The sequence below is a fragment of the Schistosoma mansoni genome, chromosome W (assembly GCF_000237925.1).
Source record: "Schistosoma mansoni strain Puerto Rico chromosome W, complete genome".
NCBI lineage: Eukaryota > Metazoa > Platyhelminthes > Trematoda > Strigeidida > Schistosomatidae > Schistosoma > Schistosoma mansoni.
In genome coordinates this window covers 6,128,495-6,149,730 of record NC_031502.1, presented here as the reverse complement: position 1 = coordinate 6,149,730, position 21,236 = coordinate 6,128,495, and the positions used below count along the sequence as shown (strand labels likewise).

General features: G+C 30.9%; 1 protein-coding gene across 1 annotated transcript in view; it reads right to left on the bottom strand.

The window, feature by feature from the left end:
- Nucleotides 1–4,507: 4,507 nt before the first annotated feature.
- Nucleotides 4,508–21,236, bottom strand: part of Smp_134190 (putative cell adhesion molecule) — a gene marked incomplete at both ends in the record, with an annotated part of 77,710 nt that continues 60,981 nt past the window's right edge. The window contains 4 exons of the mRNA XM_018800023.1: nucleotides 4,508–4,992; nucleotides 7,174–7,557; nucleotides 13,914–14,106; nucleotides 15,561–15,661. Of these exons, the coding sequence (XP_018653878.1) occupies nucleotides 4,508–4,992; nucleotides 7,174–7,557; nucleotides 13,914–14,106; nucleotides 15,561–15,661 (1,163 nt within the window). The remainder of the gene's footprint in view (nucleotides 4,993–7,173; nucleotides 7,558–13,913; nucleotides 14,107–15,560; nucleotides 15,662–21,236) is intronic.

The window sequence follows — 21,236 nt, the reverse complement described above, 5'->3', positions numbered from 1 at the left end:
CAGGCGAAACGTTGGATTGACTTATAATTCATTCGCTGAGATTTTACAAATATATTATTCCTATTTAATATCTTTAGGTATTTTTGTTTGATTACTAAAGGATGTGTAAACCTTAGATGTCTTTATCCAATCACTAGTAGTTTACATGGAAAAACACATTTATCATCTCATTATCAAACAGTGCTGTATGGATATTATATGAAACATACTAAAGTCATTAAATAGAGTATGTATGTTAATATACACAGATTACACTAAACATTTAAATCAACAACAATCTTTATAAAAAGTCATAAGTGTATTGAATAGCTCTTTGAAATTAAAAGTGTGTTATGTCTATACTGAATAAGCAATAAATTACTGAACTCTCATCTGGTGTTTTAAATCTAGCCACTATCAAATACAACTTCCATAAAAGTATTTTTATTTGACATAACCATAATCTTGAGATTACTTGGCATAACAAGTCTCTGGTACTTATTTTTAAATAGTTCCACACATTATTCAACAAATAATAGTGGGCAACTATTTTATTTAAGTTATGGAGTTCAATTTACATAATTGTACTTAGAACTTGTATCACTTTTACCAAATAATTGTTAATCTACCTTCTAATTTGTCTAAGAAAATGGCTTTTAGGAGTAATTTTCAGCATTGTTTAGACTTGGACTGGTGAGCTATAGAAAGTCAGAATGCAGTTACTAGCTACTTCATTTCAGTTAAGAATTTACCAGCAGTCGAGTAGTTTAGTGAACATATTTCAGCTCTGTCGAAAGTATTTGAACAGTATGATACGATTTGACAGACATGAAATTGGTCACTTTTCAGCAAGCAGTCAATTGTCCTACAGGATGTCACCCTCTTCCTGGAAAGTTTGATAGTAACATCTTAAAATTTGTAGCTGGGTGGGATGAATTCAAATTCTGAAAAGAGCATAAACTCGTTTAACACATCAGATTCACCTTGCTGATGAGCTTCAATTAACACAAATCTAAGCCGAGTTTCCCATCGGTTATCTACAGTCACTTTACACCTTAACAGTACCCATCTACAGCTCAACATTGAACCATTACTTGAAAATTCGATATTTTGGGGTATGTTGACTGAAATCAACAGCCTTCTGAAGGAGAGGACAAACCAGCTTCCAGCTGAAGAAGAAATCAGGAAAAGACGTTGGAAATGGATAGGATATACATTAAGGAAATCACCAAACTGCATCACGAGGCAAGTCCTAACTTAGAATTCTGAAGAGAAGCTAAAAAGAGGAAGGCCAAAGAACACATTACGCCGGGGAATAGGAGCAGACATGAAAAGGATGAATAACAAATGGAAAGAACTGGAAAGGATTGCCCAGGACAGGGTTTGGTGGAGAACGCTGGTCGTCGGCTCATGCTCCTCCACGAGGGATAACAGGCGTAAGTAAGTAATTAAGTAAGCAGACTGAAATATTTTGTTCCAATATGTAATGGAAACGTTTGTATTACGTGATGACTCTAGAAAGGATCTAACTAAACAACGTTACTTATAATGTAGACTTGAAATTAATGACAAATATAAAATACATTAGAAATCATAAAATTTACTAAAAAACATAGTCATAGCAGTATTTAAGTAGTACTTACAGTTCATTATTACTAAAAACTATTCCAAATCATACTGGTTATATATAGTTTAACTATAACTTACTGACTAAGAAATCACTTGAAAATCAACAATAAGTACCTGTTTCCTGTTTATCAAAGTTTTTTCTTATATCAACCTTTTTTTCTTTTTCAATATTTAGATCATTAAAAGTCTATCTCCCCATTTAAATGTACTAAAATCATTTTAGAATTATCATTATTGAAAGATGATTAAACCATAGTGGATTTAGACTATTATTCCCATTGTATATTGTGGTATTTACAATACAACAATATATATATCTTAGATGCTTACAATTACAAACGGTACAATATTTCTAATAAGGTTAATAATGTGTTTCTATGGGCATGATGAAATTGTACAAGTCACCCTCTACCCCATTTCTTACAATTTAATTATGTATATATTAATAGGATTGAATTGATTTCGGAAGTGAATTTTAACAATTAAGTTCATTTTGGGTATACTACTGAAAATTGACAAAACATAATAGCCTAATAGTATATGGGTTGAAATAAAGTAGGCGTAGTAATTTAAGTAGTTTAGAAGGGTTTTCATAAATTTAAATGGTTATTGAGCTAATTATCTGCATGAGTGTAGTAGTATTACATTTAAAATTAATGAAATAAACTGTATGTGATGAGACTAAATGAAGTTAGTTTAGTCAGTCAATGTTGGCATCTCATATTATGATTATCATTATTAGTGGCTTTATTCAGCATTATATTTTTGGTACAATATAGAATTCTCAGTACGAAGTAATTCAACAAGTTTCCGTTTCATATTTCTTGGTCGATCCTGAAGATAAATATTGAATGATCGTCAGTTAGAAGTTAGCAGTCTAGTTAATCGAAATCTAAATAATTTACAATCTTTTCGCTGAATATTAATTGCCAGCAACCACGATATCATTGGTTAGGCCTTTTATAACTTGTAAAACGAAAGGTTGTACACTTTTCAGAAACGCACCTGAATAGAATAGTCTATATGATTAATAGCCATAATGATGTATTGAAGCAAACAAAATTAGATAAGTTGTTGAAATATCTTGATTGTAGGAATAGGTAGCCCAGATGTTCAAGTAGGATATTAGTGATAATAGTAAATAAGCTGTCAAAAATAAACCCGAGTCAAAACTTGAATCCAAAAGTAGGTAACCATTTTAATACCATGGTTAATTTGTGGAGGTTGTCGAATTTCATAATTTGCATTATGGACTGGTCTTAGTTAGAAAACAGTTGGAAACTACGAAGACATCTGTTTTATCATATTGATGTGAAGAGAGAAATAAAAAGAGGTAATGATAAACAACGGAAGCCATTTTTGGGAACATTGTTTCAATTACTTCAAAGTCTGTAAACATTTAGTTTTGCCCTTGGTTTACTCTATAAACCGTCTGCTTTCATTTGACGTATGATTCATTGCCATGCTCTTTTTTATTTCAAAATAATTGTCATATAAATATAACCTTTTTACGCCATTTTGCTCTCCTGAGGTTTCTTTAACTGTTTGTGCGTTGTATCTTTTTGTGTTAATATGAAACAGAAATTAATCGTATATTGATCCAGTCGATTCGTTTCCTCTCTTTCACTTGTCGACTTACCAGATGGTAGAATAGTTTTCGTCACTGTTGAACTAGATACCCTATATTGTATAGACCTTAACTAGATCAAGACAAATACTTTTTCGTGTATTGGTGGCCAGAAAGAATAAGGATGTCATACTTATTATAGGACTCTTTAAGTAACATTATTCATGGGACTTATGATGAATAATTTCATGTTACGATTTCTTAAGTTGTAATGACAAGCCATGATCAGTGGAGTTCAATCACCGGAGCATGAGACTGTCATCCACCAATTGTATTGGAGGATGGTCGAGTGATATCACGAATTGATTGAAATTGGAAATTTAGACCGTTCGGTTTAGGCTGAATAGTCTAAGTTTTCAGATGTCAGCATAAAACCTGAAATTGCTGATGAGCTTTTAGATATCAGTGCCAAGGTTGGACTTGATATTTTCATATAAATTGAGTATTAGATAGGAAGTTAATAATAAATATCAAATGATAGCTACAATCAATAGGAAGTCACCCCTGACGGAACTCAAATGGTCTCAGCTACTAAATGAGAATATTGTGCTAAATGTTAACAAAGGGAAAATATATATGCTGATAGTAAGTATTGTATATCATATCTATCGAATATTTTAGTGAAAATTTGAATCTCAGAACATTTTTAAATAACACTCAAGGGCTCAAAGTGATAAATATCATGTTTGTGCTGATGATGTCGTTCAGAAGGACGATGAAAGCTCCACGACCAAATCATCCAGCTCAGAGAACAAAACTCCATCAAAATCATTTCTAAGTCTCAGTTTTATTATCAACAGTGGAATCCAGGTATATGTAGATTAAGACGAAATGCTCATTATGAATTTATTGACAGCCATTATCCGAAATATTATATTTACACCTTGGAAAAAAAGGATGCCAAAGAAATTAAGTGGGAAAAGTACGAATAAGTAAGCCACTTTTCGCACTTAGGATCTAATCTAATGAAGGCAAATAAAGTAATTTTTCACCATGATTCTTTAAATCTGGTACATTGCATTAGTAAACGGACTGAACGGCAGGATAAATTGCTTAATCGATTCCCCGTTTTGTTTGTATGCAATAGCTTTCATTTAATGTTTAAAAATGGGGATTTACCAGGGCTTATTTGCATGCAACATTATTATGAAGCAAGACGCAATCAAAAAATCATGCTTGATTTCATTCTTGTTAATATTTTATCATGCGTGCATTGCTACTCATTAAGGTAAGAGCAACAAAGCTAAAATAAGCAAAGCCAACTATCCATATTTACGCACCACTTATTAATGTACGAAATGCCTGTAGTTCAGACACTGGACCAGTGATTTTATTCTTTGAATCGATCGATGGCCATGATGCTACATTTTTATTCATAAATCCATTATTATTATCATCATGATTATTGATAATAGTTGTTGGCAAAGTTTTATGACTGACTAAACGTAACCATATACGATAATCAGTACCGGGTCGTAAATGCATCATAGTGAAACAACAACATATTGATTGTGGTAATGGTATAATCCCTGTAGCATTTAATGGACTAATCGACTCATTCGATAATCCAAATAAAATTTCATAAGATATTGTAGAATACATTAATTCTGGTAAATTTGGTTGGTCCCAACATATTTTCGCACTAACATTTGTCAGTGTACGTAACTGTACATTTTTTGGTGAAGGTAGATCAAATGCTAAATCATTTAATAACGTTGAATGAAGAAATAAATAAGGTAAAAGAAACGAAATAAGAACTAGTCAAAAACAATTTACAGCAAGGTATAAGTTAGAAGTTGTTCTTAACCAAAATAGTAGATTGATCATTGTTTGACACAGAATTGTTGAATACAAACGCGGTAGGATGTTCTGTTTGACTCTAGTTTTATGCTGATAGAATCTGATACATGGAGTATATATAAAAGGTTGGGCAAAATAGACGTGTCATATACAATGTTAATCCATCCCATCAAGTGTTACAGTAATTTTATATAGTTGAGATCATGAGTCAATTGAAGGTAGACCACCATCAAAAACCTGGGAGCACTGGACGGCCGTTTCTTCCCACTGTGGGACTCCTCAGCAGTATGCATCCATGATCCCGCCTCGCGAGATTCGAACCCAGGACCTACCAGTCTCGCGCCAGAGCACTTAACCGATGGACCACTGAGCCGGCATCTAACGGTGTTAATGTCTTACCCCAACCAATCCACGAAATTGCGCGACCAACTTCCATTATACTGAGGTAGATAGCTGTCTCTACCTGATATGGATTAGCTCCGCTGGTCACGACTTCTCACTAGAACTCCAGGAATTACCTCATGCAGCCAGTCACTAGTGAGCATATGATCAGTAACCAAACGTTACTACTGAATTATTCACATTGAGAATAATTTCTTGTTGGACTAAGATTTTCAGTGTATTGATCGAATTCTATTGTTTCACTATGAAATAGGATTTCAAATGATGTAATAATCATTAAAAGCAAATACGGGGTAAACTGATGTCATAGAACACTGGTACAAGTTGAAACTATAACAAAAACGTTCAATAAGAGTATATTTTGTGTATAGCTTATCTAATAAAATCATTTATATATATTTTTCTGTGAGAAGTAATTCATACCTTTTTTTAGTATATTTGAAGTTTGACTAACAATGTAAGGTTGGACGTTTATTTCAAATTATTTGGGTCACATGAGTCATATTGTGGTGTGTGCTACTTATATCGATATAATATTATATAATGCTAGTCAAGAATAGAATGTCTAGCATAAGAATGTCGAGAAGATGGAGAAGAAAAGAACGGAAATAGATAGTGATTGGTATGGAAATAAAGGAACAGTGAAGTCTGAGACGATTGATTGACATTTACAAAGGAACAGTCAAGTATGAGACAATTGATCAATATTTTGCAAATTAAGTATTTACCGTATGATTCTCAGATTTTAGTAAGAAATTCTGTAATTCTGCGTTTAAATGTGTCTTATTGTCCCTACTTGTGTTCTCGTTCACTACTGTTTGGACTTTGGCTAGTTTTATTTGTTTTTATGCGACAAAATTTACTCGATTTTTCCAGGCTTCATTTAGGTGTTCATTATCATTGTTATTATTGGCTGTTAGATTAAATTTGAAAGTAAATTTTGCTGTCGAAGTCTCGTCAATCAGTAATAATAATAATTTTACTTTACATATGAATTAGTGTCATCTAGTCTTTTAGTATTAATGACAGATCTCAGGTACAAGTATCGGTACTTGTCTTAGAAAGGTAAAACACAATTAAAAACCTGTAACTCGTATGTTTTAAATGTTAGATCAGTTTATTTATTCTTTATGATATTGTATCTTGATTTGTTTTATTGAACCCACTTGTAATATCATTGTAACGTACTTATAATGCTTAATACAAAAACTGATATTATATGAATGTTATTACTTGATCAGAAGTCAATATTCTAGATTGTTAAGTAAACAAAAGGACCATACTGGTCTATAAAAATGGACAGGCAGAAAACAAAGGGATGATATAAAATTTAACAAAAGAACGTATTTAAAGTCAGGTGTTTCTTCATTTGCTAATAGTGATTCCTTGAGGTTTGATCAATAAGTATTAATAATACTCAGAATGATCCCAATTTCAAGGCTTTCAATTTAAATCAATATTGACAAGTACAAATTAATAAATTCGTTTTTTATTACATTGTCTTGTATAATGGACTGTCTTTAGTATTTGACTTCTTAAATTGAAAGCGTTTGGCTTGTGTTTGTTTGAACCTACTAATTTTGCATAGCATTTTTAACTTTGAAATGTACCCGAGTGAATAATATAATACTACCGTATTTTATTGAGTAACTGAATAATCAATAACATCAAAGAACTGTTCTCCTAAATACAGTTAAAATTCAAATAAAAACAAATGAATTTTAATTGAAACTTACGGTAATCATTCGTTTGAACTTCAATTTGAGCAGCTACTCCATAACCGTGTATTGATTTACCGGCTAAACTTAAATAATATCGTGTACTTGGTTCTAGATCAGTTAATAAATACTGTGTTGCTGTTGCATCAATATCACGTGTTTCAGTGATGAATGATTTTTGTTTCTGTTTTTTAATTTCTTCTTCGTCAGATGCTGATGACAATGGTGATTTAACATCACTTATTTGGTCTACAGCAGAAGAGCTAGTTGTGGCAGGTCGAAATTTCAATTTGTAACCAAGTAATTTTCTATCACTTGACATATCTTCAGGTGGTGTCCAGGTCAAGTGAATATTTGTTGGCTTCAATGATATACCTCGTAAATTTGTAGGTGCTGTTGGAACTATGACAGTGAATAAATTGTATTTTTGTTGCGTTTTCGTTTGTATTTGAATCAAGAAAAAGAAGGAAAAATAAGGTGTAAGCAAGTGATTTTCAAGATACTACCAGTAAACATGACAACAGTGTTGGACGAATACGGTATATAACTGTAAGGTATATATATATAACTTCACATTATTTAAGTATAGTATCTTTATATACATAAATATATGTATATAGATATAAATATTGTCAGCATGCTGATATAGATATATGTATTCATAAATGGTGTGCATTATTATAGAGAATGTGATTGAAATGTTCAGCATTCTAAGATAGTAAATGTGGACAAATTACCGAGGCAGTTTTATGTGGGAAGATTTAATATGAAACAAAAATAAGTACTTACTTTCAACAAATTATAGATATTTTATATGGTATAATGATTTTTAGTGTGTACAATTAATTAAAATAACTTTAAATGTGGTAAATCAATTTAAGTAGTACATGAATACCATCAAAAAATAGTGATATTATACAATAAACCAATATATAAGATAAATTTGTAAGTAGTGGTTTATGTCAGAGAAAGAGAATAATACATTAAAAAGTGCATTGAATGTTACTACAATATACATGTATGATATATTTGATGAAAATTCTGTTTAGTCATTTTAACTACTATCAAATTTGATAGTAGTGTAATAAATGTTGGCAAAATACATTTTGATATGAGATCAACTTATGGGATTTAATAAGACTTTTGTTATAGAATAAACTAAATACTCTTCATTAATGGTTTGGAATTAGTGAAAATTATTTAAAATGATCACGTCAAAATGAAAAAAAGTAACGAATTTTATTTTAAATATAGAAACGTCTTTCATTCTTGTGCATTACTATAATAACTATTTGTGTATTTCATAAATAGACATGGATATAATTTGATACCTTACATTATTACATATAAGTAGTGAACAAATCTTGATGCAAATATGTATGTAGCTATCACAATTATATATTAATAGTTTCTAAATGTGAGAATGTGGCAAATGGACATGTGATTTTTCAAATTTTTAATTAATCTCTTTATCAGACATTTATAGATTTACACATTAACAGATTAAGACATTTGCTTTAGATTGAAAGAAAAAAAACTGACTTTTTATTTAATCTAAAGTGGAAACAATTTGAAATATATGACTAGAAATTGAGTATATGTAGGTGAGAGATAGGCAGAGAAAGATAGAGAGAGAGTTGAGTGAAAGAATGAACATTTATTTTCATATATGGATTGAGTGATTGTAAAGACTGACAGTTATATGCTTAGATTTGAATAGAATCAGACAATGCATATAAATAAAGCTGAGAATTAATTAAAACGATTATGTGATAGGATTAGAACAAGATAAATAGAGAGAGAGAGAGGGAGAAAAAAATGAATAAATGACTAAGAAGTAAACTCACTATTAAAACATGTCAACTTACGAATATCCATCTGAATATCTATGAAATCTGAAATAGTTTTCGTAGTGATAATGGTAATAATAATATCATTATAGATCATTCTCAATATCTGTGATGTCATATCCAACTTACTTTTAAAGTAGATTATGTACAGACTTACACACAAGTTATATTTGGCAATGACATCAACTGGGAATTTAGTTTCAGCATATGCATATAATTACAATTAATGTTGACCATTATGTAAATGCTGGAAATACATCATTTCAATACTGTTCCATGATTGGTGAAGAACTGTTTTATCATTTAATTTTTGTGCCCTCATTTATCGAATAATAAAATCTGTAAACTGGATTAGTGAATTTGCACATATGACTAACTAAGCAATTTTAAAGTGCAGTAATCGTTTAGTTCAAGCTTAGATTCTATCTAACCTTATTTGTCCATATTTTCATTAGTTTCAAGTAAACTGTACAGCCTTATTCTGTTGTTTGCTTTTCCGAATAACGATAGTAGTAGTATGTATGTATTGAGAGGGTGTTTCTGTGAATATGGCACAAAAAACATATATGGAGTGTTTGGAACTAAAAAGAACATCAGTTGTATTATGAAAAATGAAACTCAAATAGAAATCTTTAAGAAGTTTGCCATAAATGAATAATGCATCATGTTGTGGAGTGTGCTACTTATGCGGGCAGATATAAGTAGTTTATAGAACGAATTGGAATAAGAATGAATACCGGAGGAAGAGTAAAATGAAGAGAAGAGGAACGAAAACGAACAGCAAACGGAATAACAACAGGATCAGAAAAATGATGAAGTATGTAAAGGACAACTAAAGGAAGTTATACAAATGATGTATTCAATGTATGATTTTCATATTTTATAAAGTCACTGTGTGATTTTGCTGAAAATAATAATAATAACTTGGTTTCATTCACTACAATATATGTAATGCATATGCTGTGAATTCCTGAATTCTAAAGTAATAAAGTATTTAAAGTGAATACCTACGTTATGTTCAGTTTTCATAGTGCTGTTTCCAGCTAGTTTTCCGAAATTACGACACGTTATGATCAATAAATCACTGAAAGATACGGATCAGTAAACGTTTTCAATGAGTGCTAGAAGCTATATATATATATATATATATATATATATATATATGTATTCAGCACTTTTACACTAAACTTATGCAACTACAGTTAAACGTCAATTAAGTGATTCCTCTGGTCCATATAAAGAATTTTAAGTTTTCAGAATCCACGCCTAATATTTCTAAGCGTTCCAGTAGTGAAACTGGAAGGTGAATTGTCTTAATTTTTGATATGTTTACTAGTTATGATCTGTGAAGCAATTTACGTTGAACGATGTTCGTTCAAGTCACGTCTCCGTTAAGGTGAATACTTTTTAACATAGCTAGAAGCAGTTGTATTTCGGAAGATAAACATTTGAATTTTTGCACACTCTGAGATGAACGTTGTTCACAGATTCTTCCATAATCTATAATTAATTCGATAGAGTCAGTCGAAAATTAGTAGGCTTAGAATCCTTTAAACAATAGATGCTCTGTTTACTTTTATTGTTCAAAGTCATAGAAACAGGTATAACTATATATATAATCCATCTTGGTCGCATTTTAGGTGACAAAGTTAACAATCGTTTTGATCGTAGAGTGACCAGTTAAACCTAAAGTATATACCCTATTTTCATTTATCAGATTTCATTATATTTTATTCTTTTACATATGAATAATATTTACCCTTAGGTGGAACCCTTTTATGTATCTTATTATATTTCATATGTTACATAATCTTTTATATTACATTTCATATGAATCATAATAATATTTCTAATTCGCTTAACCCATATTGTTTTCAGGAGAGGTTTTGTGGAGATTTCAGTATTTTTCATAGTTGAAATCATGAGTCAATTGAAGCTAGACCACCAGTGAAAACCAATGCGCATCCACGATCTCACACTCGCGAGATTCGATCCCAGGACCTACCAGTCTCACGCCAATAATAGGACGAAACGGTCGTTCAGTGCTTCCAGGTTTTCCATGGTGGTCTAGCTTCAATTGACTCATGATTTCAATTATTTATATTCATTGATTTTCGCCTATCCAAATATATTATTCAGTTAATAAACTGTATAAAATGGTAAGATGTCACGTTTTATTTCTATCCTGTTAATAAAATATTTCCAAATCAAATCTTACATTCATTGACACAGATATCTGGTGCATCAAAACTACAGGGAAGAGTAATGAGATTATTTTTTTCAATGTCTGTAGGTGAATATTGATGAGTAAGTAGCCTTTATTTTATATTTCTTGTTCATTTTGACTGACACATTATTCAAATGTTCACTCAATGATGAACTTTACTTAGCTACAAGTCGAAAATCAATAATTCGACCATTTTTCCACGGCAACACACTCGATTTTTTTTTTTTTTTTAAAAATACTTATTTTTGACAAGTTACTCTCTTCAGTAATTGGAATAAGCATTCTAACATAATTCATAACGTAATCTAACATAAAATTACATAGAAAAGTGTCCTGGAAAGTCGAAAAACAAATAAGAAGCGCACATTTTGTTTAGTTCTTTCATGCAAATAAAACAAAGTGAAACATTGATAGAAAAGTTTTTTTAAAGAGAAACTATCTTAAAATAGGTAGGTGATTCTTTTACCCACATGCATTATAAAGGGGGGGTTTTATATAAGTAGTCACTAAACAGGAAAAGAATTTCGATTTTGTTTAAAGACTAATTCATTGATAATGAAATGAATGTTAATCGATTGACTGTAGTGTATTCAATTGATGAATTATTCATGAAAGTTATAAACGCAACTGATTTTTGTTAGTAGTAATAATCATATTATTATCAAAAGTATAGGAGTAGAGCAAGCAAGTGAGTATTGATTTGTTTGCCCAGGATGACATATAGGTAGATATTCATGATTGATGAATACAAAAGCTAATAAAAGAATTAACAATCATTGACTGGATAAAACATGTTCCCTTATTGGTAGATAGGTACTAAGAGGGTTGTATTATATAGTCATGCTATGACAATGAATACTAACCTATCAAATTTACAGTGAAATAAAACAATCTCGATACATTTCCTTAAGTGGTCAGTAGATAATTTACTATGGACATATCTTTGATAGTTATCTCACTTTACGTAATTAACTAACTTTTATGATTTTAGTACAAGATTGTTGAATATCATAACAACCAGTATGTATGTTCTGCATATGTTGATCACAAAATTACGTGTAGATTCCTCCGCGATAACCGGAAATATCCGGTTTCTGATAGTGTCTGAGATTTTCAGGATGTTAGATACTCCCAGATCACACTTAGCTTTGTTAAGTCTTAATTATCAGTTAGAATATCACGTTTTGTTTAAAACAAATTTTTAATTTTTGATTCGAAAAAGATTCTGCCACTGACTAACAACATCAAATGGACCAATAGAAACCAGAATGCACTGGATAATCGTGCTTTCACTAGGCCTCGTATAAGATCAATCCAATTTTCCTGTTTTATGCTACATATGATTCCGTTTGGTCACTGAGTCATAAATTCATCGCTAAATAATCTCAACTTTAGTTAGATTTTGTCACATAATACATTCAACTCAAATAATTCTTGATATTTATCGCAAATCTGTTGGTCTGAACAAAGCAAGCGCCTGTTAATCAAGTATACTATGAACAAAAAAAATAACTATGTTTAATTTTAAGCGGAGAAGGATAGTGGCTGGTAGCAGAATCTAGGACACTCAGCTTGTCTAAACTGGGACTCATCACTCAGATTTACTTGTATCCCGCAGTTGATACTCATTCCGGAACTCGAACTTCAGTACCTTTCGCTCCGAACGCCATAGTTTTATCCACTACATATATATATATATAGGTTGTTTGGATCTTTCCACTGGTTTTTATGGCCGCACGTTTTCAGTCTGTTTTTGGCATATGTGCATCGTGTGCAAGTGACTGATTAAATGCAGTCCCAACTATCAATAAGAATATCAACATAATCAATGTATATGAATTAAAAACTCTGTTTAATGTTTACATAATTCTAATTTGCGTAAGTATGTAGGCTTAACCATGAAATGTTATTATCCATATTGTCTAGGTCATTTAGTTACATGTTGTTGTGAAGCCGTCCCATAGAATGCTATCGTACTTTAGATGTTACTTCTTTGTTAAAGTGGTAAGATAATGAATGGACATTGGGGAATTGAGTAATTGTAACTACTATTCACAGTAACATGCTTCAAATTTACAATGGTAGAAAAAATTATACAGCAAACGGTAGATACTTTTTGTTAGGGCTACCTATCCTGTCTAATAAATGTGAATGGTGCTATTCGTAATGAAGAATATATGCTTCTTAGTTATATCATCCAACTTTGTGGATACAACAGTCAATCTTCTTTTTCCCTTTTTCGTATACTCCTTAGTTTAGTTATAATCAAAAGTACTAACTGATGGTAAATATCAAGATTCATGCAAAAAAAAGTTGAACATTTTTGAATTGGTTGGTTGATTATTATTTGCATTTGTATATAATTAGTAGGTTGACGTACACACACTCAGGTAAACACATACATACAAAGATACAAACATGCAGGAAGTTTCCATTTCAAGAAATGTACACTCACTTTCTGTAAAAATGAACACAGTAAGTATTAAAAGAAGAAGAAGAGATTAGAAACATTGACATAGTTACATCAACTGTACAGTTATCAAATTAATTCATTAAAATGAATTGGAAACTAAATAAATGAACACCAGAGATTAGAAGTGGTTTTTTTGATTATATCTCTTATTTATGATAATAATAAGATTATACACATTATAATTATTATTATGATTGTTAAAACTAACCTCCAGGTGTAACTACAATTGGTAATTGTTCACTAACTGGACCATCTCCAGCAGCGTTGAATGCATTAACTTTAATATAATAAGTTGCATTTGGGATCAATTTTGTCAAATGATATTTCTCTTGTGTTGTTCTAGCAATTAACCATGAGTTAAGTGAATCTTCTGGTCGAGTTGTATAATACAATTTATAACCCTATAGAATATTTTAAAGTAAAAGTACCGTATTTTTGTTCAAGTAAACGCCATCAAAAAAATGTTTATGTACTATGTTTTATCGATATTATTTAAATCATAATGAGTTGGGTTAAAACGGAGTAGCTGGTTATAAATTACTTGTCTTCACTAGTGATCGATTCCTAGATCTAAGTTATGAAGTTCTAGTGAGAAGCCGTGATCACTTGAGTTAATCAATATCGAGTATGAGGCATTTACTCACCAATAGGATTGAAAGGCGGTTGCACAAAAACGTGCAAATGATATAAATGATATAGACTCTCACTACCAGATCTGAATGATTCAGTGATCATGGATGTGAGCTAATGAATAGTTCCGTATTAAATCAAAGTATACATCGAATACTTTCTTGGTTTTCGACATTTATCTCATTAAGGTCAGTTCGTGATTCGGACTAGAAAAATCTAACAATCTACACAACACCATTATATAAATAGTTGCTGATTTGTTATTTTATATTAATGTGATAATCAATCATCAACCAAAACTTTTATTTCCGTTAAGCGCTGTATTCTTTTATTCTGTAGATCTTTTGAACAAATTAATGTCTTGATATGGACATTATAGATTAGTTGTATTTATTCACTTACTAATTGAAATTTTGAGCATTAACGTTAAGGCTTTTGTCCCTGTCAATTTTCACGTGACGAAATCACCAATCAGAATACCAGCTTATATGACAAGTAAACCGGCACTAACAGCCTTACATCAACTCTGAATCCTTATTGGTCCTTCTCACCTAGCCCTGCCCGTTTGATCTCAGAACGAAATCTCAGCCTACAGTCTAGGAATAATATATTTCAGACATACGTAGTTTATATACAAGCAAACTAAACCACATCATACCATAAAATAAAAAATAATAGTTATACAAGATCGAGCCAAATGTGTCTGCGGGTGTGATATACTATAACTAACAAACTGGGAATAACGTGAAGGTAATAAATCGCGTAATAGTAGTCAATAGGTCAAATGAAAGTTTATGATAAAAGGAATATGAATATACGTATAATCTAGTTACCTAATAGCTATAAAATAAGATTATATACATAATAATAGACCACAAATAGATCCTAGCAGTTACCATTCATTTATTCTTCGTTCGGATATAACAGCTATTTAGTGTACACTTAAAAAGGGATTCTTGCTTATGATTTGTACCTTTTTGGCTTATCATATATTAAAAAACTAAATGAGAAACCAATTACTTATTTATTCGATGGAGAAATTTTGGAAAATTGCTGTAAAATGAATTCATTAATCGATTTAACCTATAAAAAACCCTTATAAGACTGTAACTATTAAAGAGTGAATTAGAGCAAAAACATGAAAAAAGCAAACTACTCATATAAAATTATTATCGATAATTCAATTGATCTCATATTATATAATAATTTAATTTTGTATACTCACAGTAATACGACCATTAGATTCAACTGGTGATTTCCAGGTTACTACTACAGAGTCTGGAGAATCAACAATGGCTTGTAATACTTGAGGAGGTGTCCCAGGTGCTGAAAATTGAATCAAAACAGAAATAATTGACAATAATAAAAGGTAGGATGTTTTTTTTGAAACTCAAATGAAAAATGGAAATGATTAATGTTATATAGCGAATTAATTTATATAAAGAATCACTTGTCATTTGATAACATATTTCACCCTAAAAAGTATTCAATCACTGTAGTAAACTTGGATGATGTAACGTCGAACAAATGGCGATTCTTCTTTATACAGGGGATCTAGGCCAATTTTACCAGTAATCAACTTTACTTTTGCTAGGTTTTTCGAAAAGAAGAAGAAACAGCATCATAATTCATCCTATAAATATCAATATATATACGTATTCAATCACTTGGATAATATTGTCTGTGTTTACTAAATTATACTTTTGAAATATTGCTCACAAAGCAAAATCAATGGGACACATTAAATGATATTATCATTTGATAAAGTTATCTATGTTAGGAAACACTCCACTAACCAAGGTGTACATTAATTTTCATCTTGAAATTGAATTCATTTAAATGCTAAGGAAGTACCTTTTTTCAAAAACAAACAAACAACATGTACTCACATAGTATAGTTTGTTTGAATCTTCCCATTGATGTTTAACACTGCAACTGGTCAGTCTCTTATTGGCATATGTGCATACTGTGCATATTGCCTCGACATAGTCTTAATTCACAAGCATTGTAAGCAAAGATGGATAGTGGCTAGTAGTGGAATCTAGTTTGACGCGCGCTTCGTCCTATTTGGGGCTCGTCAGCTACAGTATATGTTAATTGCTTATCAAACAAAAGTGCCCACTCAAACTGTAAACCCTCTCTAATATGAAATAAGTAAATAAGCTATAAACTCATAGTGATTTCTGCATTATGACATTGATTTTGTAATTTTTCTATCTAAGTTCCAATGTTCTTTAAAACAAATGATATATTATGAAAAAGTTATTTTATTGATTTCAAAATTAAACCCTGGCAAAAGAAAAAATAATAATCTAATTGCTTATATTACTAGATGTAAGGATTATGATATGAAATGATTTTTCAGAATGATATGTTTCCATTTATACATATTGGTTGTCTGAATGTTTCCATTAATATTTGGAACTGAAAGTGATCATTCTCTCTTGGTATATTTACATCCTATGAGCATTGCCTTGGTACTGTCATTGGGTCACAAGTATTTTTAAGCATAGATGGATAGTAGTTAGCAGTGAAATCCAGGTGTCACGTTTCGTGCTTTTTGGTTGAAAGTACATCAAGTTGACGAGTACCAAATAAGATAGAAGTTCATTATGGATTCTAATGCTAATCGCCATCTATTTTTTCTTAAAAGTTGATATGTTTACAGTTCTTGTTTTTTTCCATGAGTTTACTTAGGTGGATAGAACCAATTGTTTGAGCGAAACATCATTTATAAATAATACTGCCTATGTATATTAAATTCAGTTATTTTTAGAAAAACAAGGAAAATCATCAAGCAATCATACATTCATGAAAGTATTTTCATAAGTTGAATAAAACACAGTTATGTAGGGTAACTCATCTATTGGGTTTACTTTAACCTATCTAACTTCAAGGCTTATTTCTTGTGACAGAGACATTGAAAATATTTGACTAACCAACTGAAGTAGATGTAATCGTGCTTGAACTAAAGACTTATCAGCTGACGGCTTTGTGATTTGTTAATATAGAGTTATGCCGGTTAAAAAAACCCAACAGAGCAAGTAACACAGTAAAAATGTCCATGAATGCTTCGTAAATTTATCAGTATGGTCTTCAGGAACCATGAAATGGCCAAGGACGTTTAGTTCAATGTATATCCATTCGAAATGCTTCGGAAGCGTCTGAAAAATTATTACATTATTTTGCTCTGTGACAGAATAAATTTTTTCTATGTTACTAAATATAAAAATCTCGAAAGATCAAAAAACTAACGACAAATTTGCAAATACTCTTGGTTTTTGTACATTAATTAGTCTTGAACTGAAGTTCTCTTCCTTACTTTGCGTCTTATTTCTATATACATAAAGCTGAATTATAAGAGAATTCTGGGGATCTAGGAACCGGCTAGAAAGTTATTATCAAGGGTCATATTAAAGATATTAAAGACGTGTTACGTGAACACTGATGTCTAGCTCACATGATTAGTAAGCTGAAATTCCGTAATTACTGGTATGTCCGATTTATTAAAGTAGAAATTTTATAAAGTTGAGATCATGAATCAATTGAAGCTAGACCACCATCCAAAAACCTGGAAGCACTGAAAGGCCGTTTCGTACTATTGTGGAACTCCTCAGAAGTGCGCATTCACGATCCCTCCTCGCGAGATTCGAACCCAAGACCTATCAGTTTCTCGCGCGAGCGCTTAACCTCTAGTCCACTGAGCCGGTATCCAACAGTGTTAATGTCTAACTTCAACCGATCCACGAAATTGAGCGACACATCCATCATTGTTTGCAGTGAGTTACTATCTCACAACAGACCTGGTTGAACTCCACTCCTCACTGCTTCTCACTAGAACTCCAACAAATACCTCTTGAAGCCAGCCGGGATCGTGGATGTGCACTAGTGAGGAGTCCCACAAAAGTACGAAACAGCAGTCCGGTGCTTCCAGGTTTTCCATGGTGGTGTAACTTCAATTGATTCATGATCTCAGCCAATAAATTTACTAAAAATCTCCACAAAACCCCCTTCTGATAAAGTAGAAATTGCTAAAAAAGTTGGTTTTAGGAAATATTTCAATACTTCAGATAATATATTCCTACGATATTATTAAATTAGCTCCATCGATTGAGTCATCAATTTATTCGTGTCGAATTAAGCTAGTTTAAACAATTTTAACTGGTAAACAATGTAGTTGAAATCAATATATAAAGATATATAGATATATAAAGATGTTTTGCCGATTTACTTTAGCTGTCTATCAGATTATTTACTCACCAGTAACTAAATTTGAGAGGCAATTTCGAAGCAATCAGAAGAGTTTAAGAGTGTCGAATATGAGATATAAAATCACTAACTGCGTTGGAAAATGGTTATGCAACAAATCAAATTAATTGTAGTTAAGAATTAAATTCAGTGGATTCTGATCTAGTGATCAACGTGCTACACACTCAATGTGAAGTCTGAGTTTTCTAGGTTTGTGTTCCCTATAGAGTCATGATTGTACTTTTTTGAGATATCATTTACTAAGATAAAGTTATATCAAATGATCATCCGAATAAGATCATTTCTTAATAATAAACTATAAAATAAATCTCCACCTTCTAACCTTTTTTATTCTTTCTAACATCGAATGGGTTGTATTGTGGTTAATCAGAGTTAAATACACTACTCATATAGTCTTATGTACTTTTCAAGTATCAATCAAATAAAGTAACCGGTTTCTTTCTATTTGACATGTGTTCACTTATACATTCATGAATAGGATTGGAAAAAGATACGACAACCTGTTTTTAAGATACTACTTATTAACATGTTCATATGTAATTGTATATCTCCTAGTCTATGAAATTTAAGAATGTTAAACATGTAAATTAAATTATATCATGTATACTTAATAGATTATTACGGGTGAAGTATATCATCGAGGCAATACTTCGTAATCACCTTATTCATGAATATGGTTAGAGTATAGAAGAGATGAGAAGAGAAAGAGAGAGAGGATGAATAAAAGAATACCAATATCATAATTGTATCCAATTGGTTGATCAGTCGGTAATGAATTCGCTTAATAGAAATGATTTAGATCATTTTGTGTTTTTGACGTAAATTTCATAATCTTACGTTTCCCTATTGTATCTATCCTTTCATTGTTCTCATATATATATATATATATTTTTGAATTTATGCTACAACGAATATAATCATTATTCTTTCAGTCATGTTTAAAAAAAAATGACCAGAAAAGTAAAGAAAAAGAAAACATTGAACATAAATAAACATATGGTTGAATGAATACTTTACCACATACATATTAAACCAACATAAACATTGTTATTTATTCAATTACTGATCGACACACATGGAAGATTGAGTGACGACAGTATGTATATATACACATACATATATATTCTGACAAGAGTAAGAGGATGGAATTACATCTTTTCAATGGTTTGTTTTCCTTATTATTAACAAAATTTCTCATGTGTAAGTAGTTTCCATTGGGTTAATTCATGTGATAGAAATAAAAAAAAAATCTGAAAATTTCGCTTTTTTTCTATAATTTGATACAGATGAGAGTATGTATATATGTTTGTAAAGTGGTTAAACGATGATTTATGACTTCCAAGGACAATGGAGTAGGTTGAAACAGTATTAACTGATGTTAAAAAATTTCAGTTGTCAAATTTTATTTGAACATAATTTATGTTATATAAGGTATTCAGTTCAACAACTATTGAATATTTATTAATACTTGAGAACTGTATGAAGAATATAACTCTATCAGGAACTGAATAGGTTTTGTTGGTAGTGTGTTACTTTTTACATCACTTAGCAGATATGCTATGATTCATTTTCTTAACTCTACTTGATTTGCAATGGTGCACAACTACCAATCATTGGCATTAGGGATACTTGTCGTACATTCCGAAAATTCATTGATGTCGTCTTCTCATTAGAATTTCTTTGAGTTCTTTTCGAAGTTAGTTGCTAGTGGGAATATGGTTATAATAAGTGAAATCTTAAGGTTCAGGGTTCATTAGTTAGTAGCGAAGTGAATTCTTTCGATATTCCACTACTCATTCTGTAACTATTAATTCATCAGTTAACTTTATTTAAAGAAATACAAATACGTCTTAGATGATGCTTTAAGTTGACTACATAATAGACTTCTTTAATTTATTCTTTTACGGAACTCAATTAGATTGAAGCGATTATCACTTCTTTTTATACATCTCGTTTGCAAACTATGTTTAATCCATCAATTTTTATCATTGAAATTACATAAGTTGATCGGGGGTAATTAATTATTGTTAGAGAGGGATGTGCTTAAAATGATTCAATTAAATATTTGATAAAAATAACTCTGAGTTTATTCCTTCTCATGGAAGAAACGGGAAAAACTTCCTTTGTGCATAATTCTGCATTCTATTATTTGTACAGAGTCAGTTATTGATTGTTATGGTGATCATTAATTGTAATTAAAACGTTATCACTGAGCTATTTAGAAAATGAAAGACCTTCTGTAAGCTTAAGGAATTCACAATTGATTGATTATCAAGTCTCGACCTTTGATATGTTTACCTAGTCTTATAGTTCTAATTAAACGTCACAAATTATATAGCTTGATGAAGCACATGCGAAATCTTACAGGTAGGATCAGTTAAATCAAATTTCAGATTCTTCTTGATAGAAAATACTAAATATTATGAAACTTAGATACAGAGGTTCTTGTTAACTATCAGCAACCACAAAATATTTCCAAATGGTATACTTGATATAAAGTCGCTTAAGCTAGTGATATAATGAAACTTGATCCATAGGATCTAACCAGCATTAAAAAACTTTACAAACATGACATTGGATAAATCAGTTTATAGATGTAGGTTTATTTAAACTTTGTAAAAAAAATTTCATA